Source organism: Stegodyphus dumicola, chromosome 2 (genome assembly GCF_044657685.1).
Source record: "Stegodyphus dumicola isolate Sdum_Otavi_A_Nest chromosome 2, ASM4465768v1".
In the NCBI taxonomy this organism is placed as follows: domain Eukaryota; kingdom Metazoa; phylum Arthropoda; class Arachnida; order Araneae; family Eresidae; genus Stegodyphus; species Stegodyphus dumicola.
This window is the reverse complement of record NC_140769.1, coordinates 189,061,413-189,089,364: the sequence shown is the minus strand read 5'-3', so window position 1 is coordinate 189,089,364 and position 27,952 is coordinate 189,061,413. Positions and strand designations below refer to the sequence as shown.

The window sequence follows — 27,952 nt, the reverse complement described above, 5'->3', positions numbered from 1 at the left end:
GAACAAAGAACACTCTTTGCGAGTAGAACTCGCAAAGCCTTTGTGTCACTAAAAATTTATCCAGTGTGGTGTGTATTTATCATATAATCTGGTATATAACACATATTTTTAATAAAAATAATAGGATCGAAATTTAGGGTGCACATTGTATGCCAGATAGAAAAATGATGTAAAAATATATTTAGGGGTACCCCTCGACAATTTTTTGGCGACATTCCTGTTTATGTCCAACATACACGCCAGTAAAATGGCTTCCAAAACATAATGCAATAAAACATAATTAAAACAAAAAGTATATAAAACTGCATTTTAAATCAACAAAGAAATAACATAAGAATGGGAACATAAGTTATCTAATCTATGCAATACAAAAAGGAAATATCAACTTACCTTATTTAAAAATTTGTTTCTTTGGTATGTGATCCAAACTAGAATCTGTATATTGCCGTCGCCAGCATAAATCTGCAGAATTAAAAAAGAAAAATATCCTCTGTACTGCCAGATTGTCGATGGCATTTCTTTCGAAAATCCTCTGTACAGATTCAAATGGATCTTTTGCCACACCCACCATATAGCCCCAATTTCGACTTTTCGGACTTTTACTTTTTTCACACCTGCAGACACATCTGTCTGATTCTGTCTTCCATTTTGCGTAAGACGTCTGAAATGAGGTTGATCTGTTTTTGGACTTGCAGCCACCAAGTTTCTGGGCCGAAAGCTTTGAAAAACTACGAAAATGTTGGCAGTAAATCGTACATTTAGGTGGTAATTACTACCCAGAGTAAAGGTACTTCTTTCATGTTTTGTTAAACTTTCGTTACAACCAGATATATGCAATATTGTATTATCCAGCCTTTCATGATTTTTTAATGGTAATTTTAATCAGTTTCTTGTTTTTCTCTTAAAAAAGAGACTCGTAAGTATATCTAAAAATATTAACTTAGCCGGTATTGAATTAAAAAAAAAGTACTGGAAAATCTGAGTATAGCATCTCAGTAAAGGAAATAAAGCAGGGCAAAAAAAAAAAAAAAAAAAAAAAAAAAAATACTTACCTTCTTATGTCTATTTGTATTAAGAATTCATTATTTCTTTTTCAAACTTAGTTTTTTCTTTATTTTTTTCAGGTTTACACAGTTAATCAGGAATCAATATATCTTTTAATTACCAATGTTCCTGCATTAGGAGGTGCTGAAGAATTACGTGCTCTTTGTGATCAGTATGGTATTATTGATGATTTTAAACCACTTGATGATTATCCATGTGAAGAGTTTACTGAAGTTTATTTAGCTAAGTACAAATCTTTTCCATCTGCAAGGTAAACTTGGCTTATTGTTATGAAATTGAGAATAATTTTATACATGGTAATCATGTTTACTTAGTCTTCAACATTAGTATGAGATCAGAGCTGTTTACTGTACCTTCAGTTGTTATTTGTGTTAGATTAAGTAGTCAATTTTTCCAATTTTCTTCCCTTAACAGTTCCTATCCAGTTTTTCAAGACTAAAGAAATTACCATTGTACTTGTACTGCCTTGAGATGGTCAGATTATTGGTTTATTGAAAAAAGTGCTTGATGTTGAAGAAATATTTTTGTAACTTTTCTGGATCTATTGATTCTTTGTTGCATTAAATGAGCATTTATTTCTGTTAATAGTCTAATAGTTTTGAATATAGGTCCAATATTTAATGTTTCCAATGCATTTGAGCATCAACATCCACTGTCGTTAAGAGCATTTCTACAAGTTTTGATTGTCAGATTGACTTAAAAATTTCACATGAGGATGTTCAAAAGTCCCTTCAGTAATTTTCATGCTTAATGACACAATACGGTATTTTCATATTTTATCCTTGTCACTCTACTCGAGCATCATCACCCCTCAAAGCAATGTAGCTGATGCTGTCTGATAATCGAAACCTATGTGTTTGTACTTGGAGCTGATCTTGCTTCTGTAGAGAAGTAACCAATTTTTGGAATTATAAGATAAGCATTTTTTATACTTTCTGATTATCCCCTCAACCCTCCTGCTTCTGTACAAAAGTAACCAATTTTTGGAATTTCTAAAAAAAAAAAAAAAAAAAAAAAAAAAAACTTTTTGATTATTTTTCCAACCCAGTTAAGGCAATTAATGTTTCACCCATCTGAGGCACAAAGGACAATAACCATTTTAAAAAATGCAGAACAGTAAGAATTACATAGAACAGCGAGCAATTAACAAAATTAAAAATATAAGAAACATCCACAATAAAACATTTACCTTTTCCCCCCTACACTTAACCCCACATATGCAGCGATTTGTTTTAGCTTAAAAAAAGTCAGAGAATTGCTGAATTTGGCATTATGCACAGCACTTCGCACATTGTTTTTTCACGTACTCAGCAATCTGTTTTCACTTCAAGAATATCAGAATAGCCCAAATTTGGCATTGCACACACTAATGTTTTCCCATGTACACATAAATGCGTTTTTGCTTGAAAACCTCAGAGAGAATTGTTCAGAATGTGGCATCAACATACAAATTCAATTGTTTACAAAGTGCAACTTTGTGGCTATAAATATTTTGCATTCTGCACTGCTAGGCAAAATACCATATTTTGGAAATGCTGGTGCATTTCAGAGCTGTTGATTCAGTTCTTTAAAATCCCAGCCAAGACCATTTATACTCCTCAGCCATGGAGATGAAAAAAACTGAGTGGTCAAAATACAGAAACAGTTCCATATGGCGATTCAGTTATCAGAGATTATTGAGACAGGAATATAAGATGTCGTTATGATTAATGGGAGTGGATGTGTGGTGCACAATCACTTATTTTTTTCCTGTTTACTAAAATATATTGTTTACGAGCCTTGACTATTAATAAGAATTTCAAGGTTTAAATTATGTAGCTTAACAAGAAATTTTGCTTCCATCTGTATTCAAGAGATAGATAGTCAAATGCAGCATGTGCAGAAGAGGAAGCAAAAAGAAGAGAGGGCATTAACTAATAATCATATTTTAATATATTTATATATATTTATTTTCATATGCTTTTTTGTACTTCCTTGTACGACTCACAAAACTAAAAAATTTAATTGCTAATCAATTGAAATATCGTGTAGCGAGGTATAAGAACACATGGCAAGATATCGAGGTTGGTTAGGGTTTCATCTTGGGTGCCGCTATAATAAGGATGCTTTCTTTATGTGCTTTTCTTTTACTCTTTTCCTTAGAAACACTATACATTAAATATTTACCCCTCTCAATTTTCAGGAGATAAAATTATAGAAAAAGAGAGTGAAACTGTGTTAATAACTATAATTGTTCCTTTCAAGTTATTTGAAAACTATAACCATTAAACACCTTTTTGATTTTAATGGATCAAAGGTTGTATTCCTTGTAATATAAATTAAAATAACTTTTTTATTGATTTACTTCAGTTGTGCTAGAATAATGATTTAAGCAGTAAAAAACATTTTTTTGTAGTTCATATTTAACATGATGAATTATCTTGCTCAGTAAAAAACATTATTTTGTAGTTCATATTTAACATGATGAATTATCTTGCTGAGAAGTAGCAGTATATCATATGTATTTTCTGCAGACATCAAAAACAGTCTTGTTGGTGTTAGTTTTTTATTTCTTATTTAATATCTAAGCTAATTTTTTCAAAAAAAAAAAAAAAAAAAAAAAAAAAAAAGATATACATAAGTTTAAACAATGTCAAATGTTTACTAGATTTTACAACTAATTTTAATTTTAATATCATTTGATCAAGAAAAATGTATGTTTCGAGAGAAATTTTATAGAAGCGAAAACTATATTATTCTGCATAAGTATTGTTTCTAGTACAGGAGAAGTCCAGTAATCCGCAAAGCTTGAGACCAGAGGTTGTACGGATTTTAGGATTTTGCGGATTTCAGGACAGAAAAGATAAAGCATAATATTCGGACTAAATGTGCAGAATAAATAAGGCGTATTAGATACATTTAATTAAATTATTATATACATTATTGCAATAATTTATTATATGCATTAAATTATTATTACATATGTAAGATGATTATATTATTCATTGTATTATATGTACACAGCATCGAGGTTTGCCGATTTTGCCTCATACAAAGATTTCCGGTTTCGGATTCCGGTGTTAGAATCACTGTTGCTGTAAAATTTCAACAGCTCTTCTTTATTTTTCCGTATATCATACACAATCGTGTCGCAATTCCATACCTTTCTGCTATAAATCGAGGAGTAGCACCTACCTCCATCTTTTGCAGAATATGCACGTTTTGCATTACCGTCAATGCAACGTGTTTACGTTTTTCAACATTGCAAGCAGTAAAATCACAAGTGCATTTCTTATCTGTCATTGTATTAAAAAGAGCTGAAATTTAAAATATTCTTAATATATCCACAAAATATCAGAATAAAAAAAGGCAGCACTAAACAATCTCGTAAAATAACAAAGCTCAGAAAATACAACAACTTCGTGAACTTTAATGAAGAGTTAAGTGAATCGTGTGCTTTTTTACCTCGATGCAAAGATTAGAGGCAAAAAAAACTTTTATCTTATTTTTTTATGTCAATAATTTGGTATTTCCGTATTGACTCATTATTATTTGGAAATTATGACGTCATTATTCGGTAAGTATTTTTTCATCGATATTTCGTACTCAATGTTGCGGTTTCTGGAACTTATAAACTGAATGTTTATATTTTCGGAGGCAACACAGATTTCATGTTGGCGGATTTTTCAGTATTTGACTGTAATAATTTTGTGTAATTAATATTATTAAAGACAAATGTGAATCTTCATAAATTGCTGAGCAATAAAACTCAAAAGGCTGCAGTAAAATCTTTTAATGATAATTTTGAGTATAGTAATTGATAAATTATTATACCTGGTTCTAAAATGTGTTCTCTTAGAATTTATTGCTGATACCATATGTCATAAAACTTATTAAAAATAATGCTGTGATTCTAAATTGTACAATGTTTTTATTAGATTAGCGAAAAAGCATTTGGATGATCACTCATTTTTAGGTGGATTACTACATGTATGTTACGCTCCAGAGTTTGAAACTGTATCAGAAACAAGACTGAAATTGCAAGAACGCCGGAAATATATAGCCTGGAAAACTAAGACAGGCAAGATTTTTTTATTCAGTTCATTTAAGGTGGATTATTATTATTATTATCATTTATATGAATATATTTTTTGTGCTTAACTGTTTATCTGAATGACAAATTGTTTCTATTAAGAGTTTCTGACAGTAAATTATTAAGTTATTTAGATTGGAAAATAACAAATTGACAGACCTAAACTGTAATCATAAAATCATCCTGAAGAACATTATTATGTGTGAACATTTTAATGCTAGTTATAACAATAGATTATGTTCTTTTGAAGTTTTGTGATGTTAAAAAAATTTGAACCATCAAAGTTAATACAATATATGTCAAATATATTTATGAATTATGTTTCTTATGTGCACTGGATTTTCCATCATTGTAATCCTGTATAAATAGCCCACAGAACCGTGTAAGCTAGTGTGTGTTATTGAGTGCAAAACTTGAGACTTTAGTCTCAAGTTTTTACAGGAGAATTGGACTTTACAGAAGAAAATTTGGTATGATTATGTTCATCATAAGAATTTAAGATTGATTTTATGTTTTATTAGATGGAAAATTTGAAGTAATGAAAGGAATTAATCTTTTAATTTGTTTATGAATAAGTTATATATTTCGGTGTACTTTTGTGTTATAGCAGCCTTGACGAGAAAAAGGAATTTGCACATTTCAGCTTTGCCAAGAAACGGACACTTGCCAATATACACAAGCAATTCATTCAATGTCTGTACTATGTAGCTGAGTACATCCTGATTTTCCACTCTTGCGACTTCAACATTTGATAGAGTAGCCATATTTTCGAGGCTACGCACTTTTATAGCCAGAGCATGCATGCTGATACCACAAATGTTTTAGAGTACATACAGATTCACACGCTTTGTATTTAATTGAACTAAAAACGCAAATATCAATTGTATAGAATTCTGCCTGATTAAATGTTTATGTTTGCTATTATTTATGAACGAAACTGTTCCTTTGATCCATAACAATAGCCAACTTGTAATTTTTCATCAGTTCACAAAATTTTCAATTAGTTAACAACTTTTCATGGCCACAGTTTATTTAATATACATATTTGAATAAGTTCAATATATATTTTTATTTATTACCTTATTTAGTACAGTTTTGTGAGCAATATATTTAAATATGCAACATACAGAAGCATACCAAAAATTCATTCTAAACAGATACTTTCTGGTGCCTTTGATCCATAACAATAGCCAACTTGTAATTTTTCATCAGTTCACAAAATTTTCAATGAGTTAACAACTTTTCATGGCCACAGTTTATTTAATATACATATTTGAATAAGTTCAATATATATTTTTATTTATTACCTTGTTTAGTACAGTTTTGTGAGCAATATATTTAAATACGCAACATACAGAAGCATACCAAAAATTCATTCTAAACAGATACTTTCTGGTGCCTCCAATTCAGTAGTTGCTGTTAATAATGCATCAAATACATTATTGTGCCTGAAATGAAGCCTGAACATAAACTCTTGTTGGCAGAAATATAGTTTTTGTCTGTGTAATGACATTCATTTGAGAACAAAAATGCCTGTGTATTTTTCCATGGAAATACTGCATCTTTCTGAAAAATATACGATTGCCATTACTTGGGTAGAAGTTATTGCATTGAAAAACTCACTTTCTGAGAGTTAATGATTGCATTATAAAATCTTCTTAGTTTAATATTTTATATTTAATATACTGTCATTATGCTTAGGGGGAAAATAATAGTTTGAAAAAAATGATTTTAGTGCATTTATTAGTTAAGACTAATTATTTTGTAAGTATTTTTATGTTAATGTTTCTATAGCAGGCTTTTGTTTTTAAAAATCTAGGAATGGAAATGATAATGTTTAAGGAGAAGCAGGTGTGGCTTACAGGTAGTTTTTCTCCTGGCTAAATGATATTCCTGCATGTCACTTTCAAATGCATGCTGTCTAAGGAGTCATATCATGGCCAATGAAAATGCATTGATTGGCTGTTGCGTTAAAAACTCAGTTATAAGAACTGAATTAAAAAGATGGAAATGGATTAATAAAAAAAAATTCCTTTTAAACTTAGCTTATTTATTAATTATTTACTCTAAACTTGAAAGAAAATTTAATGGAAAACAAGAATATCTCTTTAAAGCAATGTATTCATTTATATTTTGTTGTACCTTATATCAGATGTTGAAAATGAAGTCTTTTTTAATATATTTATAAGATATCGTTTCATAAAGCAAATAGTAATATAATTTTATGACTTGTAGATAGATTGATCTAAAAAATATTGAATGAACAAAAATGAATGTGTGACTTCAAATATATATATTTATATGATGAATATTTTAATGCATACAATTGTTATGTAATTTGACTCTTCTTTTAGTAGGAAGGCAAGGGCAATCATCAGCATCTCAGCCTATGACAAACAGGAATCAAAATACCAAAAAAATTGCTGGAAAACAGACAGGGTCAGGACCATGTAACAATATAGAACCAGTTACGTATATTTGGGCTGGAAAAGAATATACTGTGTTTCCACAGTGCACTCAGAACAAGGAGAAGATGCAGGATATTGTAGGTCAAAAATTGGAGAGTCCATCTGGCTTGTTTGTACCACGCCAGTTGAAAGACAAATTAACTGGTGAACAAAATATTATTAACATTAATAATACTACAAATCAGGCAACACAATCATTTTCTTTGCCGTATGTGGATGATTCATCATATTTAAATACTGTGTCTCATGTAAGAGAAAAGATTTCAAATGTAAGTATGACAAGATATTATTTCATTAATAAAAATCTGGCATAATATTTAAATTATTTTATTTTAACAATTAGAAATTACTGTTTTATGAAACTATAAATATTTTTAAATTTGCTGTTTTTCCCAAATCATCATGTAGTTCTCAGATTTATGTTGAATAAACTAATGCTAGTTTAACATATATGCTTACTAACTGTAATGATTTACAGATCTTTTGATTAAAATTAAACCAAATGAGCAGCTATTTTAATTATCTTGTTATGACCTATTTTATCTGATCAAGAAATATGTTGTATATATTATATAAAAATATTTTGCTCTAATATTTTGTAGAAAGCAAAAATTAAGTTAGGTATTGTACAAATGTAGCCAGATTTTGCTGCATAAATATTTCTTGAGTATATCTACAAAGTTTTAGCACTCAGAAATTTAAATTAAAGTTATCTGTTTTATATTTTGTGTTTGTATAGTTCTCTTTGATGTAATTGTATGGATCCAAGTTAGTTTATTTATTTTATTTTTAAAAGTGAAAATCTGTACACAGATATCTGCTTATTCATTAAACAACATAAAGTGAATTATTTAAAAAAGGGGGAAGAAGAAGAAATTGCTTTTATTTATAACGCAACTATACCATTGCTTTTATTTATACATATACTAATACTCATCAACAACTATTTATACTTCAAGCAGTATGGTTAGCTGTAGTAATTATCTACAGCTAACCACATTACTTGAGATATAAATAGTTGTACTAATTATTTTTTCTCTTATTAGAAAACTGCATTTTTCAGAAATACTTTTTCAGTGCAATATGTTTTGTAATTGAAAGAGATTTGTATAGATATCTGAGGAAAAGGTAGTTATGTGACAGTTTGATTTATATGAACTATTTTAAATTGTTCTAAATATCAGAAATGCATCAAATTTAAATTTAATAGCAGCGAACTACTAGAGTGTTTATCATTATCCACTCAGAAAACTTTCCTCACATTAAATCTGCTTCTAAACAGCCAAATGTTTTTTAAAATGTAAATAAAATGTTGCATGTGAAACAAAAATTCAGTTTCTAACTTTGTTGCATTAGTAGAAATACTGGATATTTATGATGAGTGTACACATGTAAATATTATTATTATGGTAGGGGTAAATGTTAAAAATCCTTGGGTTTGGGGTTTTTCTTCAGAACAGCAAATTGTATATTCTCATTATTTATTGAAATTCTTTTATTTGAATTTGTAATATTTTATTTGCATTTTCTTATCTTTAGGTTTCTGTCCCTAATGTGAGGGTCAGCTTGAAAAGGAAGAGAAGACTTTGACAGTGGTAGATTTCTTAATCATAAGATGAACAATGCGTCCAAATTGTTATTTTAACAAAGATTTTGTATATGTGCTTTGTACAGTTATGTAATGTATGTTATCTAAGTTTCTTAATCATAAGGTGAACAATGTATCTCCAGTAATTTTTTCTTAAGCAATTAAAAACTTTTTTAAATGTATGCTTATTGTGTATATTTTATTTTAACCTATTCTGTTCAGTATGTATATGAATTATTTATTTATTACTGTGTGATGTTTATTATTTCAAAAATGTGTTTAATAAATAGTTAACATACATTTTATGAATTAGTTGTGTTTTTTCTTGTATGAATAATTTAATCTTTCAATTTTATGTTGAAATATGTTTAAAAGTAGATTATGGTAGTTTTACTATTTTAGCTAGACTAGTTTTAAATAGTTTGTTCATAAGCATATATATGGTAGCATTATTTTAAGTATTTATTTTAATATTTGTAATTTTTATACATATATTGTTGCAAATGAATTTTTGCCATCTTTTTTATTTTAGCACCTGTTTTTAGATTAAATATTTTACATTCGTAGATCCATTTCATGTTCTTGGTGTGAGCAAGGTTATTGAAAATATTTCAAGCATTGCCATGACAGAATACAAGTAAGGCTTTTTGAAAAAATCATGTAATTATGCATATTTAAATTTTATGTAATCTAAACTCATGAAGTATAATATTAGACTGTATTTATAATAGAATTCTGTAGTTATTGATAAAAGTCCCAAACATGTGAAATCAACCAGCAGCTGAAAATAATACAAATCCTTGGAAACATGCCATTTTATAAAAAAAAAACAAAATAGTTCACATTCCATATTCCATCATATTATGTGTGTGTGAATAACATGAAATATTATTGACAGTTACTTCTCCTTTCCAAAATTAGTGAAATTTTTTGTAAGTTGAAATAATGTAAAATTGAGAAGAAAATATCATTAACTTTGTATGAAAGAAATTAGTATCACAGGCTGCAAAATTAACTAACTAAATTGAGACAAACAGACTTAAAAATCTACAGCTGAACTTTCAAATGCTTTCGAATTGCACAGCGAGTGTATCAGTTCGAAATCCATGTATTTTGATGCATCCAAAATTTAAGTTTGCTATTGAAAGCATCCGTACTGTAACAAACAGCAAATGAATATACATTATAGATATTTATATGTATCATCTGTTGCATTCCTACAATAAAGAAAAATAGCTGGGTGGGCTGTGTTAACCATGAGGCTGCTTATTTTTGGCTAGTAGAGTTGTGGCACCCTTGTTTATTACATTATATTACATCAGAGTTTCTTAAATTGGGGTTGCGGGACCTGCAGCAGGGGTTCCAAAAATTTTAGCAGTTTTGATATTTCTTTAACTTATTATAATTTTACAATTACCAAATACTTTTACAAAATGTATCTGGAAATAAAGATAAGACAATTCAGGCAAAAATTAAAAAAAAAAAAAAAAGAAAAGAAAAGAAAAGAAAACGCCTCAATGCATTCTTCTTATAATATAAACATTCATTTTATTTGCTTTTCACATGACGCTATCATTTCGTCTGTTACTTATTTAAAATTTTCACATTGTTCTATGTCTTAAAATTAGAAATTAAAGTTAATAACCTAAAACTGCAATAGTGTATTACAATACAATAGTATATTAGAATAGCAGTATATTACAATACTAAAGTACAAAGTCTTTAATCCGGACATCCATAATCCGAAATGATCTATAATTCAGACCTCAAAGCTACAAACCTTCTGCGCATGCACATATGCGCTTATGCATGCGCATAATATCTTTAGGCATGCGCATTTAATGTATAACGGATGGTATAAGCTAGGCTAAGATTATCTAATTATCTATTCCAGTTAATGTTCCAGATTGCTTTGTCCCTTAATCTTTTAATTGGATTCAGTTTATTATTTTTTGCAGACTGTTAGAGCAATTTTATAAAAAGTAAGCTTGAACTTTCGATTATGTCAAAAAGAGTTTCCGATTCTGGAGCTGCCAAAGGATCTACAAAGCGAAAGCATGTTTCGATGTCCATCAAACAAAAAGTGGAATTGCTGCAAAAAATGGATAAATGCATGAAGAAAGTGACAGAGAGGCTAGTGAAAATGAAAAAATTTCGATTGACAAGTTAGTCGGTATTCTCGGCACAGCAATTACAGGACTTGAACAGTGGAACTTTGTAACTGAACAAGAAATTATGTTTGTTTATAGAATTAAAGAGAAAGTATTAGCACAATTTGGGGTTTGATTAAAGGCTCTAGACACCCAGTTTAGAAAAATAAATTCTTTAATTAATCAAAATATGTACATGGCAATAAATAACAGGAATCTCAGCAATGAGTAAAACGCATACATGAACTTGTAAAAACAGAAGGCAAAAGTTCTCTTTTGCAGTCGCGCAGAGATGATATTCTTATCGTGCATGCGCGAAAAGGAAAACTCGAAGCACCGAAGAAATGTGTTTGGGACAACATAAAATGAACCAACTTAAAACAACTTGCATTGAAAGAAATGTTTAATAAAGTAAAAAAATAAATATTAAGCTTTTTTTTTTTTTTTTTTTTTTTTTTTTTTGTAAATTTTTATACCCCTTTATATCATAATTGCTCTTTATTTCATAAATTACGGTTTTATATTTTTAATTTTATAATTTCTGCATGCCATCTTACCAAATTTAAATTGATGATCTATAATCCAGAAAAACCCCTAATCCGGAACCGCCGAAGTCCCGATGAGTCCGGAAGACTTTGTTCTGTATATTATAGTACAAGTAATATAGTATATTACATTTACAAATTGACAGTTTCACTCACACATGTATCACTCACGTGCAATGATTAAGGGGTCCCACAAAATTTTCGTAAATATAAGGGTCCTGAAGTCGTGAAGAAATGTTGTGTTGAAAAGGGTTGCGACTGAAAAAAAGTTTCAGAAGCACTGCATTACATAAAAGGAAAATTAAGAAAACAATTTTCTGAGAGAGAGAATCATGAGAAAATGCTTCTTATACATATATACTTATATTATATTCATTGATGCCATAAATTAAATTTATTTGTCTATAGGATGAATTGTGGATAGCACCTACATTAATGTTGTCTTATAAGCCATAAAACTTTGTAAATATTATACAGTTAAAAGTCTTTAATCTGGAATCGTCGGGACTTCGGTGATTCCGGATTATAGAACATCAGTTTAAATCTGGTAAGATGGCATGCAGAAATTATAAAATTAAAAATATGAAACCGTAATTTATGAAGTAAAGAGCAATTGTAATCCAAAGGGTATCAAAATTTACCAAAAAAAAAAGCTTAATATTTATTTGTTTACTTTATTAAAAATTTCTTTCAACGTGCGCATGCATAAAGCATACTTTACGCATAGTCGAAATTAGAAAATTGCAACCAGAAAACTATTTGATGTGTATTCTTGATATTTATAATGACGAGGAATTTGATTTAAATCATATCAAAGACGGAGTACATCGAGATGAAATACTACATTTAGTAAGGAATTATAAGCTGAATAAAATAAAAACATCTGTCCTGAAGATAAGGATAGTGCTGACAGATCAACTTCTAGTTCATTGAGTGCCGCAACGTCCCCCCGCCCCCGCAGAGCAGCGTGAAATTGATAAACAGATTTCGGAATGGTTAGATAAACAAAGGATATGCCTTTATCTATTTTTTGCAGCAATTCCACTTTTTGTGTGATGGACATTGAAACATGCTTTTGCTTTGTAGATCCTTTGGCATTTCCAGAATCAGAAATTCTTTTTAACATAATCGAAAGTTCAAGCTTACTTTTATAAAATTGCTCTAACAGTCTGCAAAAAATAATACGCTGAATCCAATTAGAAGATTAAGGAACAATGCAATCCATAACATTAACTGAAATAGATAATTTTAGCTTAGCTTATGCCGTCCGTTATACATTAAATGCGCATGCGTAAAGGTATTACACGCATGCGCAGAAAGTTTGTAGCTTTGAGGTCCGGATTATAGATCATTCCGGATTATGGACGTCCGGATTAAAGACTTTTGACTGCATATACTTAATATTAAGCATGAAAAAGGAAATTTTTGAAAAATCTGCAATATGTTAAGCAATTAGATTCCCCCTCCCAGATAGCACAACTTTTCTTCCTTTTTTTTTTAGAACAATGTTAGCATTACTAAACATATATCCCATATGCAAATTATTATGTTTTTTAAGGTTTGTAATAAATAATACTAAACTTGGTTTAATGCAAACCAATAACTGCAGAAAATCATGCTTTAATAAATTGTTCAGATGACAAGCATGATATGACTATTTTAACTGGATGCTTTAGTATAGCCAACTTTATCTTTTAGCAGCAGAAGGTGGGTGCCTAATTATTTCAGTAGCATAACACAACATAATATTGTTAAGTTTTGGATTTATTTTTATTTGTTTACATTTTAGTCCCTGTCATCTATTCATGAGATCACCATGTTAATCTAAGTGCGTTGGCATATTTTAACGATTTACATAAAATTTATATTATTTATGGCAACAAATAATAAAATAGATTGGTATTGATATAATATTTATGTACTAATTTTAGTGATGCACCTAATTTTTGAAAGCTTATATATATACACCTTGTGTGTGACATATCACATGCACAAGGTATCCAAAGACGTTCATGCCATTGGGAGCAAGAAGTGAAATTCAAAAGGCAGGGGTTGGGATGACATCAGATGTTGACAATCCTGTCACCCGTCAGTTAGTGCAAACATATGAGACACTTCAGTTGTGTCAAAAGCAGTTCTGTAGGAATTACAATCCTGAAGTGAACATGTCAATGTCAAAGAATGTTTTACATCATGTTTACTTTATGAGCTCAAATTGGGCTGTGATGCTGCAGAAATTGCTTGAAAAGTATGCTCAGCATTTGAAGAGGCATCAGTGAGTAAGTGCACAGACGAAAAGAGGTTCAGTCGATTTGTATCTGGAGTTCTTGAGATGGGCATTCATCTACTGTTAACAAAGCCCTCCTGAAGGAGAACATTGAACAGAATCCACCTTGAATGTGCAAGGAAGTTTGATTGCATCTGTAGAACCTTAGCAAGATATGGAAGCTGATTAAATGGGTTCTTCACTTTTTGACTTGGGAAACAAAACTCGGCAGCTCGCCATATATTTTTCATTGCTGTAACACTACAAGAAAGCCCCAATCGTGGACCAAATTTTGACAAGAATTTGGTGAGAAATGAACGTTATACTGTAACTGCAAATGAAAACATCATTGGCTGTTCCCTAGTTCTATGCATTTGACCCCAAATAAAAACTCATCAACAGAAGGTATTGCTCTGTCTTTGGTGAGCCAATACTGGCATTGTGCACTTTGAATCGCTAGAGAGTGGCAAAATCATCTCAGCTGAGGTGTACTTATTCCAGTTGCAAAGAGTTTCAGCTGCATTGTGTCCAAAGCAGGCAGTTGTAGCCAACAGGAAAGGGGTGATTATTCTTCAAGGCAGTGCCAGACCTCATATAAAGCAAAAGTGACCAAGAAGATGATCAACACACTTGATTAAGAAGTTGTACGTCATTCTCCTTACTCCCTGGGGAAGGAACACCAGCAGCCGAGTCGTAAAATCACTGAACGATGGTAGTTCCAACTTGGCTTTGAAGCCAGGTGAACGAGCTGGTTGCATTGGCATTCTCGTGGTTTTTCCCAATGTGTAACAAACATATATACAAGCTGGTTTCCCTTAGAAAGTCCTCCATGAAGTCATCCCTCTCCTTAGACAGGTAGCCCTAGTGTGCTTTACCGTAATAAACTAAAGCAAGCAAAAACAAACCAAACCTTACTCTCTGGACATCGCTCCATCCGACTTTAATTGTTTTTGGCCATGGGCTTGGAACAGCAGTTTCGAACCTGAGATGCCACACATGCCATAGGACAGTTTTTGGCTCTAGGGATAAATGGGGATTTATAAACTTGTAACTTGTTGGGAACATACAATTGAAGTTGAAAGAGATTATATTGCTAAGTTAAATGTGTTTGCATGAAATTACTGTGTCATTATTTTTCATTGTATTTATTGCAAAAAATCTACAGAGGGTTAATAAAAGCAGAAATACTAAAACAACCAGTATACACTGGTGTGCAAAAATTAAGGACGAAGTCGAAAAATTAGCATATCAGCTGAACGAAGAGGCAGAGCGAACAGAAAGAACAATCAGGAGATTAAGTAAGGTGATGTACGGTAGCACATGCGCAGGTATGCAGGTAGACGTAATGGGGGAGTGTCTGAGTAGTATAAAGCATGTTGTCGGTGTAAGATCAGTATTTCTGGCAAAGAGATTGCATGCCGTATAGCAGTTAAAATCACACCGAGTTGCTGCCTCAGCGAGAAATGGCGAATAATCAATCTGTTAGATGACATCTGGATGCTTTTACCCGAGGTCGAATCATTGGGAAGTTGGAGGAAGGCCGCAGTGTGACAAGTGTAGCTGCAGAGTTCGGAATTGCTCACAACATCGTTTCACGACTTTGGAGACAATTTCAAACTACAGGAACAGCTATCCGGGGGTTTAGTAGTGGTCATCCACGAGGAACCACACCTGCAGATGACCGGTATATTGCCTTACAGGCCAGAAGAAACAGGCGGCAGACAGCGAAAGAAATCGCTCGACACAGGCGACTGGTCGACCGATATCGCGTTTTACCGTGGCCAGAAGACTGCACGGTGGTGGTCTGTTTGCACGATGTCCTGTATGGTGTGTACATATAAAGCCTGCCCATCGGAGAAGGCGTTCTCTGTGGTGCCGGAAACACTGGAATTGGAGAGCAATGAATGGGGACAAGTACTCTTTACAGATGAGAGCAGATTCAGTCTGAGTAGCGATTCTCATCGCATACTCATCTGGAGAGAGCTGGGAAGCCGCAATCATCCCTCGAACATCATTGAAAGGGACAGGTATGGAGGTGGCGGTGTTCTCGTTTGGGGAGGCATCATGCTTGGTAGTCGTACAGACCTTCACATCTTCGATGCAGGTTCAGTCAACGGGACCCGTTATTGTAACAAGATTCTTCTTCCATATGTGCATCTTTTTAGAGGCATTATGGGTCCGCAGTTCCTTTTCATGGACGCAAATGCACCATGTCATCGCACAGTAGCTGCCAAACAGCTCTTAGAGAGTAAGGATATTGAACATATGGATTGGCCGGCACGATCTGCGGATCTCAATCCCATCGAGCATGTATGGGATTTTCTAGGCAGACGCTTGGCAGCTCATACCTTACCACCAGTAACGATTCCGGAGCTTCGTTTGGCGCTGCAAGACGAATGGGCAGCAATGTTTCAATAACTCATTGACACCCTCATTCTCAGCATGGGCAGACGCTGTGAAACCTGCCTAGCAGTCAGTGGAGATCATATCCCCTATTAAAGACCGGATGTTTCTTGCTGGACACCCATCACAGGGATGTTTCGGCCTTCAGTCACATTGTGCTGCATGCTACTTTTTCAATAAAGCTCCTTTTTATCCCTCTGATCCCTCTTTTAGTAAGTGTTGCTTACATTACTCATGTCCTTACGTATTGGGGATCTTACGGTATTAAATGTGTTAATTTGGAAAGCTTTTGTACAAAGTTATATTGAAAAAACCGTCTCGTCCTTAACTTTTGCACACCAGTGTAGCTTCACTTTACAGTATCATCAAGGTATGTAAGTAAGATTTGGTTAGTCAATGCTGTGCTTTGATTCTGATGCTATATGCTGATTTATCAAAAGTTGTGTTGGTGGATGGTTTTAAAAGACTTGCAAATGTTTTGTACCATCCTTCGTTAAGGAAGAAAGGAAAAGATTGTATATTAGACTATTATTTGCTAATGTTTGAAAAAGACAGGAGATCTGTCAGAAGCATCATTTATCAATGAATAGAATAAAAATTAACCCATTATTACTTATCACTGTTTCAATCAATGAAGGCATTATTATTTAAGCTTTCAGTAGCTCTTTGTCTTTATTGTAAAGATGGACGCTACTTGTGTACTATGGCAGGTGTAAACTGGACAGTATGCTTAATTGCTATGTCCAGAGGTTAACCTTTGGATGCATACATGTGGCTCTGAAGTAAAATTCAGAAGGAAAATACACCTATTATGGTTTCATTTATAAAAAAATTTAAAGAACTTTTTTCACATAATGCTGATTGCATTTGTTTTATAGGTTATACAAAACTTTTTAATGCTAAGATGCATGAAGTTCGTCGTTATGGATGAGAAAGTGAATATGAACAAAGTAAATAGAGGAAATATAGGGGATAGCTGAGTACATGGTCAAGGAGGCAGTCAAAGTGACTAATAAGTGAGCGTACAAGCAATATCTTTCAGGCAAGACAGTGTTGATAGGAGCAAAATGTGAAAATCAAAATTTAAGAGCAACATTGTTCTTTGGTACGTCTGAGTTTGTAATTTCTGTAGCTGCATAAATGTGGAGTCCATTTTGCTTTGATGTTTTTTCTATCTAGTATTCTCTTTTGCTGGTGCATCCAGAATTGCATTAATTTTTTCGTCTAACTTTACTACAAGTTATAAGGTATTGTTAAAATATGTTAAATAAAATATATTGTGTAAGGTGCTATATGCTATTCAGTATGTCTACCTCTCAAAAAAGTATTAAACATACGAGTCAAATTTGGAAAGGCACTTCAGAGTAAAACATATCCAGTAATAAAAGTGCCAGTAATAACAGAATCCTATTAATTACACTAGCAATGGGCAATGGGTGAAACTTGAACAGAGTAATTGAAGATGATGAGAAATTAAGTTTTGTATTTAATTTTTCGAGATATTCTACCAGTAACATGAATATTGCAGACTTCATAGTGAATCAGAAAATTCTTGAGAGAGGAAAACCTTTCACTGATAATGAACATATAAAATTCTGATATTTAACACCAGAGGTGCTATTAGTCTCATTTCTCACTTTTTTGTATGTATCATTTTTCAAATCTGTTGCCACTCAGCAAAGCAGAAGTTATTTGTCTTTCAAATTTAGTAAAAGAACTCATTTGTTTAAAAAAAAATGTGGTGCTACTGCCCTGTGTAAAATATTTTTATCTTCTGTGCGAAAGTTTGTTGCCATGTGTCAAAGCTTAAGATATTTAATTTTTCTTTTAAATGCAATTTAAAATTTTCTTTTAATGCAATACTTTTAAATTTGTCTGTTATTTATTAACAGGCTAAGAAATTTAAAAGCAATAAATACAGGTTTTTATCTCTGTCATTTATTACTATTTAGACCTTTGAAAATTATACTAGCTGGATTTGTTAAAAGCATTATCAGGGTTTGTACGGTCCTTAAAAGTCCTGAAATTTTTTTAAATCGATTTTTGGTCCTTAAAAGTCCTTAATTTTGGCCAAAACCAGTAGAAGGTCCTTAATTTTAATCATCTGAAATTTCTGTCTGTTTTTACGACTGCCATTTTGAGTGTGAATTAGCAATTTGGAGGAATACTTTTGGCGATACACTGACGTATTTCTATTTCTAATATAAATGATGGGATACTCGAGTTTCTAAACAAGAAGTGAAACATAAGCATTTTGAAATTTATTTTTTTCTAATAAAGAGCTCATAAACAACTTTTCACTTTTGGGATTATGAATTCTTTTATTAAATGGTTCTAAATTTGACGACTTGTCAACATTTTGCCGATTTTAAGATCAATATTGGAATTATATTAAAAAAAAACATTAAAATAAAACATATTTATTTTTCGCTGTCGTATTATAAAGTTTCATTTTCTCAACTTATTATACAATATTTTGAATCTGAAAAATAAACAAAGTATAATGCTATAAAGCATAATTTACGAAAGAGTTCTTAATAAAAGCAAAATTAGCTATGTAAATAATTAAAAATGTCTTCTTTTTAATTTGTTCATAGTAAGCGTTTTCCCATGTAATTGCAGATTATTAAATTCTCAGAATATGTATCAGTTTTCTCTATAAAATTAATTTTACACTTTTTCCTTCCTTTTTTTTTTCTAAAATATTTCTGGCTTTTTGCTGTTAGAGAATTGGTTGGGATAATTTTTCTTTAATATTTTTGACATTGCAGCATGGAAAGTTTAGAAGGATTTGAAGGCAATTTTTATAGATCCATGATTCTAGAAGATTCGAGAAATATGTGACAAAATGAAAAATGTCTCCATGGTATCAACATGTAATGGATGTATTTTACAGAAAGTTTGCAATGAATCTTACTTTTTGGAGAACGTCTGGAAGAACAATGAAAACATAATATTTAAATGTTTTTACTTCTGATATTAGAATCTTAACATGTTTATCTTCCCTTTATTTTCTCTACTTTTCACTAGACACAAGCATGGAAAATATCAAAAATGCTTCTAATCACTTGGGCAGGTATTAGAAAGAAATTTTTTTATTAATAAAGAAATTGAAAACTTACAATTTAAAAGTTATGTCTAAATGCATCGTACACAGAGCTGGTGCTAGGCATTTTCCCACCTGGTGCAATCTCTGTGGATCCTAAATTCTGCTTCCAACGCCTGCTCTAAATTCTAAAAGTTTTGCCGTTTCTAGATTTTGTTGTTCTGTGTGTCACTAAATTCTAAAAATTCTGCCACACCACCTCTATAACTGGCCTTTACCATATATATTTCATATTTCTTCTGAATGTTCAGGTTACTAAAGAAATAAAATTAGCCACTTTTTCTATACATTCTAAATGCATTTAGTGTTTTCTAGAATAACAAAAATCCTTAGTTCAATCTGAAAATTCTAAAATTAAAAGGAAACATGTTGAATTAAAAAACGGAATACATAAAGAAAATTATTTTTCAAACATATGTGGAGTTATTATTATGTAAATTACTCAATTGTTTATGATTTCAGATTTTACTATAACTTCCCATTTCTCTTTCCTCATATGATAGAGTTACTGAGTCAGATTATATTAAAATTAAATTGCATAATCTTTGACCACTAGTCCACATTTTTAGTTTGAATTTTACTGTTCTTGTTTAATTATGTCACTGTGAGCTATAATTGACTTTGTTAGCATCAGCCTTTATGTTCTAAGTTCTTTTAAATAAGAGGCATATTTGAACCTTTGTCTGATATTGTAGTTACTTTCAGACACAGTGATAATTTGCTTCACGTCTATCAGGGGGCTTGAGACTATTTACCTTGTACCAGATCAAGTAAACCCTCATAGGTAAATTGTGTGGAGAGATTGACAACTTAGGAGATAAAGCTTGCAGAAACTGGCAAAAACATTGGTTTGCATATTGAGACAAATTTCTAATTATTTTTAGAAAAGATGCTGAAAGAGAAGGAAATCAATATAAACTAGCCAAAATGTTTGCAAAGGCTTGTAGAGACATTAGGTATTTTTGAAAGCAGGAAAGATAAAAAATTAACAACGCCTTCGCCGGGAATCGAATCGCGGATCTCTGGAATACGGGCTCAGTGTGCAAACCACTACACCACGAAGGCTCGCCAAGAAGGTGGGAGAAATACCTTATATACTCCCCTTTAGGGGACCCAATCGCCAAATCCTGGATGTGGAGAACCATCATCCAACACCCTTTTAGTTCGAGCACCACTGTAGAGACATTAGGTGTTTTTGAAAGCCGGAAAGATGAAAAATTAATGCCTTCGCCAGGAATCAAACTGCGGACTTCAGGAAAACCGGCTCAGTGTGCAAACCACTACACCCCATAGGCTCGGGAGAAATACCTTATAGGCTTCAAATTAAAATGACGGAAAAATATTTTGTTGAGTGTTGTTGTTACAAAACATAAATGTTTTGTAGCTTTTAATGTGTAATTACCCTAATATTGTTTAAGAATCAATGTCATAAATTACATGCATTTTAAACTGCAAAATTTTATTAGAATTTGATTTTTAATAGGGCTTTTTTTTAACAAATATTGTTAAAAAATAAAATTTAATAGTGGCCATGTAAATCCATAATGACTAAGGTTACCTAATTACCTAATTTAATTATTTTTAACTAACTATTTACCCTTGAAAATTATCTCTACATATTAAAGTGAGTTATTGCCTTTCATTAATACTGTGGTCACAAGATAAAACACAAAAATTTAAAAATTTAAGTAAAAATTATTCTTTGCATCTACCGAGACTTAGAATAATATACACAACTTATCACCTCTGGTGCTTTAATGGCTTATTAGAATCTTAAAGTATATTAACTGGGTTACAACCCCTGGAACTCTACACAAAGCTATGACATTAACTGCATTAAGCTGAGCCTGACTAACTTTCAATACTTGCCAACCATGCCTACATCAGGCCTTTGAGATTTGTTCCAATCAGCAGAGGGACAACATTCAGTCTTTTGTTATGAATCATGCTGATTATGATTTTACTTCTCATCTTAACTTATGCCGTTTGACATAAAATCTCCCTGCTATTTACTAAACCTCTAGACTGACCAAGTATGTGACAAAATTAGACATTAAATAATAAATAAATAAATAAATAATAATAATAAAATAATTTTTAAAAAATCAACATAAAGCTAACTATTAGTAAAACGTAGATGTCACTTATCTTTTTTCAAATATGTCCAACTATTATAAGTGTAAAATATTTAATGCTACTTGATAAATTGCATGAGGTTTATTTTATTCTCAAACTTATTAATAATTATGTTAGTTAATTCATGTTTAGTAATAATGCATACTACTTTAGGGATCTATTTATTTTTAGGATGGTATTACAAAAGTGAAATTCAGGCATAGAATAATATTTTAAATTGAATTTATTCAGTTCCCATTTGCTCATAGGGCCTTAATTTTTTTCATTTATGGTCCTTAAAAGTACTTAATTTCCATGTGCAGAAATGTGTATGAACCTTGATTATATACATATTGTCTGTTTTTAAAGTTACAATTTTTAGGAGCTGCCTACACTAGTGGCTAATATTTAAAACGTGAGATAAACAACAAAAATGATTCAACATAAAAGCTAGGTTTGAGACTATCCTTTCGGGCAAAAAGTATATAGTGACATTTAAATTGTATCAAGATTCTAAAGATATGCTGTGTTTTAAAATTTGAGTTTACCATTGAATTTTATGTGCCTTAAGTGCAAAAAAAAAAAAAAAAAAAAAATTATATTTGATAATAACGTTAAAAAGATTAAGTTGTGTAAGCAGGTGACAGTATAAGAGCAAATAAAGAAACTGAGCTGAGTGAGAGCATTAAAAAAAAAAAAAACTTTAATAAATCCTCTGGTGCAATTTTAAAAATCTGAATTCTCTTCCTCCTATTTTAAATAATTTTGTTATTGCATATGAAGAATTTTTTTTAGATTTCAAAAACAAAGCAGAGATTTTCAATAAAATTAAACTGTTATCTATCAAAACAGTAGGAGCTTTGAATGTGATCAACAAGTTGAAGATGTTAAGTGAAGCTTCATACAGATTTTGTGTGTCTTTTTTGTCTTGTTACTGAAATAGAAGTAAAGAATGAAAAATATATGATATCATTACAAGTAGAGTACTAACATTTTGTTGGTATCCAAAAAATTGTGATCCAAAACATCTTTCAGATCTATCTTTCTAAAATTAGGTGTATTTTCAGTCATTGCACAAAGTATGCTGAACATTTTTCCACTCTTGCTCAAAAGTGTTTAATTTTATAATATTTTTGTAATATTGAAAGTGATTTTTATCTTTTTTCTTTTTATCAAAAACTGCTATTTTTATTCCTGCCATAACAATAAAAAAATTTTTAGACAGAAAGTTCTTTATTTTTTTGAATAAAAATATGTCAGAAGAATATTAATTAGATACTTTTTTTATAGTTGTAGGTTTTGCAAATTTGTTTCTGTGAGCCAGAGAGCTCTCACAATTCATGAAAATATACATTTTCGTGAACGTTCATTCAAATGTCCACATTGCCCCATGATCTTCAGAGAAAGACATCATTTGACAAGCCATCTCTATACTCATGATTCTGCTCGTCATTTCAAGTGTCTCACTTGTGGCAGGACATTCCGACATAGCAGCAGTCTGGCTAGGCATAAAAGATCCCATCGACCTTTATATTAGAGTTAGAATTATTGCAGTGTTTTGGAAAAAGCTTCAAGTTTTAAATGTTTTAACAAAGTTATATTCTCTTAAAAAGTGTATATTGTCATGTAAAAGTTACAAAATAAATATATATTTTTTTATTCATATGTTTATTTCTGTAAAGAGTCACATGTATTGTAGAGAAGTATGTTCTCAAATTGTATTGAAAATTGCCTTAGAATCTTTATTCTGCCAGTTTACAACAATATTTTCACTGATAAACTTGAAAAAAACGTGCATCTTAAAATTTGCCCGTTATTTTGTCACATGCATGATGACATTCACAAATTTGTGGGAGTAAATATAGCACAGTTTGCTTCTTTTTAAGTTATAAATCTGGAAAATATTTTAAATTAGAATTTTAATGTTGTCTAATTGAAGTCTGATGATCCCTATGTTATGGATTGTTGTCACTCCACTTGTGTAACTTATTGAGTTATTACATTTAATGATGTACGAGGCTAGAAGAAACTTTTTTTTGAGAAGCATTCTTCTCCATCTTCTACCATTGATGGATTCCTAGCTGAAATATGTTTTGTTGGAATCTGTGCCCCACCTAGCTACACAGGACTTCTTGAAACTCAACTAAAAATGTTGTCCATGAAGCTTTGTTCCTCTTACAATTACTTGAAAGAACTGGTTTTCTCTCCAAGTCAAACAATCAGACATCCCCAAAACAAAAATTCTCAGAAATACTTCTTTCAATGTGCTTTTGAGGGTAGTTTGTAGATTTGATATTGGTTTTATAAATCTTATGGCAGTATTCTCCTTCTCCATTTGCTTTTCTGAACTCGGATATTGAATTAAAAAATATTGGGCTAGGACTGTATAGGAAGAAAATTCTCAACCTGGAAGGAAAAGAGTGCTAGAACATGTGATACTGAAGCTGCTATCAGACATGGGTATCTTCAAATGCAAATTAATTTCTTGGAATCATTGCCTCTGTAATATGTCATTGGTTACCTTACATTAAGACCAGTTCTTTCTGATTTACATGAGACAGAGGTGCAGGCAAAATATTTCCTCAAGCTGTATAATATGTCTTGAATACACCCGCAACACATTGTTAAGGGCAAATATTTTGGCTAAAATCTTCCTGTTCAAAATATTGCTGGGAGAAGCTTCTTTCTTGTAAAAGTTTCTTATTGAATTGCTATGTGTGCTAACGACCTTGCTAAGACTTATGGAAGCACATAAAAAACATATTTAGGCAGCTGGATAATTTCTTCAGATCATCAGCATTAGCAAAAGAATGGATACATATAGTAGGTTTTTTTTTTTAAATTATGTTGTCTTAAAAAGCTAAACTAAAGTTATATTGCTTAGCTTAGCATTTTAAAGTTATATTGCTAAAATTTACAAATCAAATTTGTTAATAAATATGTTTTTTATGTAATATTTTAAAAATAAAATAAAAATAAGAAATTTAAAAAAAATGTGAGAAACATAGTTATGCTTCGCATTATTTTTTGATTTTGATAAAATTACCCTTCCCCCACCCCCACATACCCCTTGAAAAATTACAGGATTGAGGGAAAGAGGATGACTGCTTTTATAGACTAATTACAGAAATGAGTCTTGATTCTTATCCTGTTTTACCAGAATTTTTACTATGCAAATGATGGTGATTCTGCTTGACCTCACTAAACATCAAAATTTGACCTAAAAATATAATAATTTTTTTATTGAAAATGTTGCAATTTGAGTAAAAATTACAAATCTATAGTTTGAGAATTGTCAAACAATTAAAATTTTCTGAAAAGTGGACTGTATAATAATTTGAAAAAGACAAAAGTATGTAATTTGCTGAAGTGTATGGATATGCTATATTAACAGTGCAGCATATGCTTGCTTGAATTTTTGCATGTGATTCTTTGCTGAAGCAGAATAAAGAATTTTCTTTTTTGAAATGACTCATTACTGGAGAATATGCTGTAAAAGTAGAAGAAAAAGATTATGGAATAAGTAAAGGAACCTCCTTTAAGTAACATCGAGAGAGAAGCTGTATTCCAAAAAGTAATTCTTTGTGCATGGTGGGACAACAAAAGAATTGTATATTATAAATTGTTACCATAAATTGGACAATAAATTCAGAAAAATACTGTTTGCTAATGTCAGTTTTAAAAGCAGGAATCATAGCAGTGCACCTAGATCTGACCAATCATCGATGTGTTGTCTTCCATTATAGCAATGCACATCCCTACATTTTGATGAATTACCATCATCAAAGTAAACATATGGAGTATGGCTGGGATGTTTTATTCTCCCCCCCCCAAAATATTCATCAAATCTTGTCATTTTGGCTTTTCATTTCTTCAGGTCACTTCAAAATTCTTTTCACTTTGTTTTAGACTGTCAAACAACATTCTTATAACTTCTTTATGAATGAAGGTTTTTTTTTTTTTTTTTTTCCTTTTGCTGTATAGATGGCAAAAAGTGGTGCTTATGCAATTCATTGAAATTTTCTACTGTTTTTGTACTTCATTATTTGTATCTATCATAAAAAACTGCAAAACTTATTGGTGATCCAAATATGATTACCCAAGTCCTAGCCTCCCTCCCCACATGTGAAAAAAAAATTTCATATGCATTGTGGAATGATCAAAAACTTTCCTTCAGAAAACCTAAAACAAAATTGTGTGCAGATAATATATAAAGGGAAGGGGATGTGTGGGATAACAGCAGTGACAGCAGCTAATGTTATGGTATGTGGGAGTTGTTTTTACACTTCTGAACTGATGTGCTGTGAAATAACTGGAAGTTTGCTGTAAAAAATTTAACCATGAAGTCCTGAATATAGTTAAGATAAAATAACATGGCAAAACATTGAAACTAGGTTATTACCATCGAAACTAGTCCTGTGAAAATTTGCAAATATAACGCTGATTTTTGTTGTTTGGATTCTAAATTAATCCTGAATGTAGGGTGACATTTGAGAGGACTATGCTGAAGGTGACGAGTGAATATTTTCAAATGAATAAAATTTCATGTTAAAATTGTATAAATTTATCTACTGATGCCGTGGCTGCGGCTTAGCATCCGAAGCTCTGTATGAAAATCTTGATTTCAAATAACACACAATTTTATTTGTAGAAAAGCTTTTATGTCAAATAGCTTACCTCTAAAATTAAAGTCCACCTAATGATATTATAAAAATAGTGGATGTGATTAAGAATCATCAGACCAGTCCATACTGAAGTTGAGAGGGAGAGTTTTGTTCAGAGTTAAGGAGAGGAAAGAAGAAACATGTATTTACTTAGCATTCAGCTGAGTTGGACGACAAATTGTAAAAAATGGCTTCCTTAGCTGACGTATGTGAATGCACCAAATAAGTTTTGAAAATGTGAGGAACACTTGTGAATATATTATTTACACTAGTAAAATTTATGGTTTAAAAATAAAATCAATTTTGCAAAGATGTGATTAAAATGTTTCCTTTGTAATGCTTTGTGAGTTTTCATGTGTTTGTTGTTTGAATCCTTGTGGAGGAACACCTATGCATATTTGATAGAAAAATTCTTCAGTAACTTAAATTAACGAAGACAAAGAAAATCAAATTTTAAATTAACGAAGGCAAAGAAAATCAAATTTGAAAATTTATTTGCATCTTTGTTAGATCACATGACATTTGATTTATGTGGAAGGAACAGATAAATGATTTGACTTAAAAAAAGTGGCCGTACCCTCAGTGTTCAAGTTAAGCATGTTGCATTGTCTAAGTTATGGGTAACTACAAAAACAAATTTTCCACTGAGTGGAGTGGTTTTCGCTTACTCAGAAAGCTATACGCGTCTTTTATCATTTTCTTCAATATGCATGTATGGACAAAGTTTCTTTTGTATGCTTATTATCAAGAATTTAATAAAGGTCATCACGGAAAAGTCCTGATCATGATTTGGCCTGGTTTTATGGTCTTTTGACCATAGATTCAGATTTTAAAATATTTGGGTTTACTTAAATAAGCCCAAGTTTGTCATTGAAGTATGTAATAACTATGGCAAAAAATTGCAGGAGGTTATATATTAATATTTAAAATTGTTTTATTATTAGCATATTTATATAGAGTCAACAATTCTTTTGTATATAATTAATTTTACTTCTGTATTTTCACTTCGTGATTTTATAAAATAAGTGGGCTAAAAAATTTAATCACAGTTTCATTCAGTCAAAACTGATAATTTAGTTCATAGATAGGATACAAGAAATACACTGCTCGACATTGAAAATGCAACACCAAGAATGATTGGTCAGAAATTTATGCAAATTTTAGAGTAGACGCACGTCACTGAGTTATGCGAATGATGTGAAATGCACAGCTCTCCGACGCACGTGAAGTAAGATATAAGGGAAGGAACAGGCAGATTGGGCAATATTCGTGTTGTTATTTCTGCCAGACGAATTATTGAAAAAAGTTGGTTTTTGTCCCGGAGGATACGTGTAATAGGAGAGATTGCCAGGTCGCCGTCAACGAAGGCATTTCCAGCAGATAGATGATTTTACGAGGGGTATGGGGATCGGACTGAGAAGGGTGGGTTGGTCCTTATGTCAAATTGCAGCTGATACCCATGTGGATGCGAGCACGGTGCATCGGCTATGGCAAACATGGTTGGAAGAAG

General features: G+C 31.4%; 1 protein-coding gene across 5 annotated transcripts in view; it reads left to right on the top strand.

Moving 5' to 3' along the window:
* Nucleotides 1-23,439, top strand: part of LOC118191396 (RNA-binding protein 48) — a 38,155-nt gene extending 14,716 nt beyond the window's left edge. Inside the window, exons 2-7 of one of the 5 annotated variants that reach the window (XR_015039682.1) lie at nucleotides 1,125-1,315; nucleotides 4,983-5,125; nucleotides 7,492-7,874; nucleotides 9,145-9,200; nucleotides 9,761-9,830; nucleotides 23,069-23,439. Coding sequence is in view for 1 of the 5 variants with exons in the window: in XM_035362201.2 (XP_035218092.1) it covers nucleotides 1,125-1,315; nucleotides 4,983-5,125; nucleotides 7,492-7,874; nucleotides 9,145-9,195 (768 nt within the window). In the remaining 4 variants the exon portion in view is untranslated. Of the gene's footprint in view, nucleotides 1-1,124; nucleotides 1,316-4,982; nucleotides 5,126-7,491; nucleotides 7,875-9,144; nucleotides 9,376-9,760; nucleotides 9,831-23,068 lie in introns of those variants that run through there. The other 4 variants (XR_015039681.1, XR_015039680.1, XR_015039683.1 and 1 more) reach the window with 4 other exon arrangements.
* The last annotated feature ends 4,513 nt before the right edge of the window (nucleotides 23,440-27,952 follow it).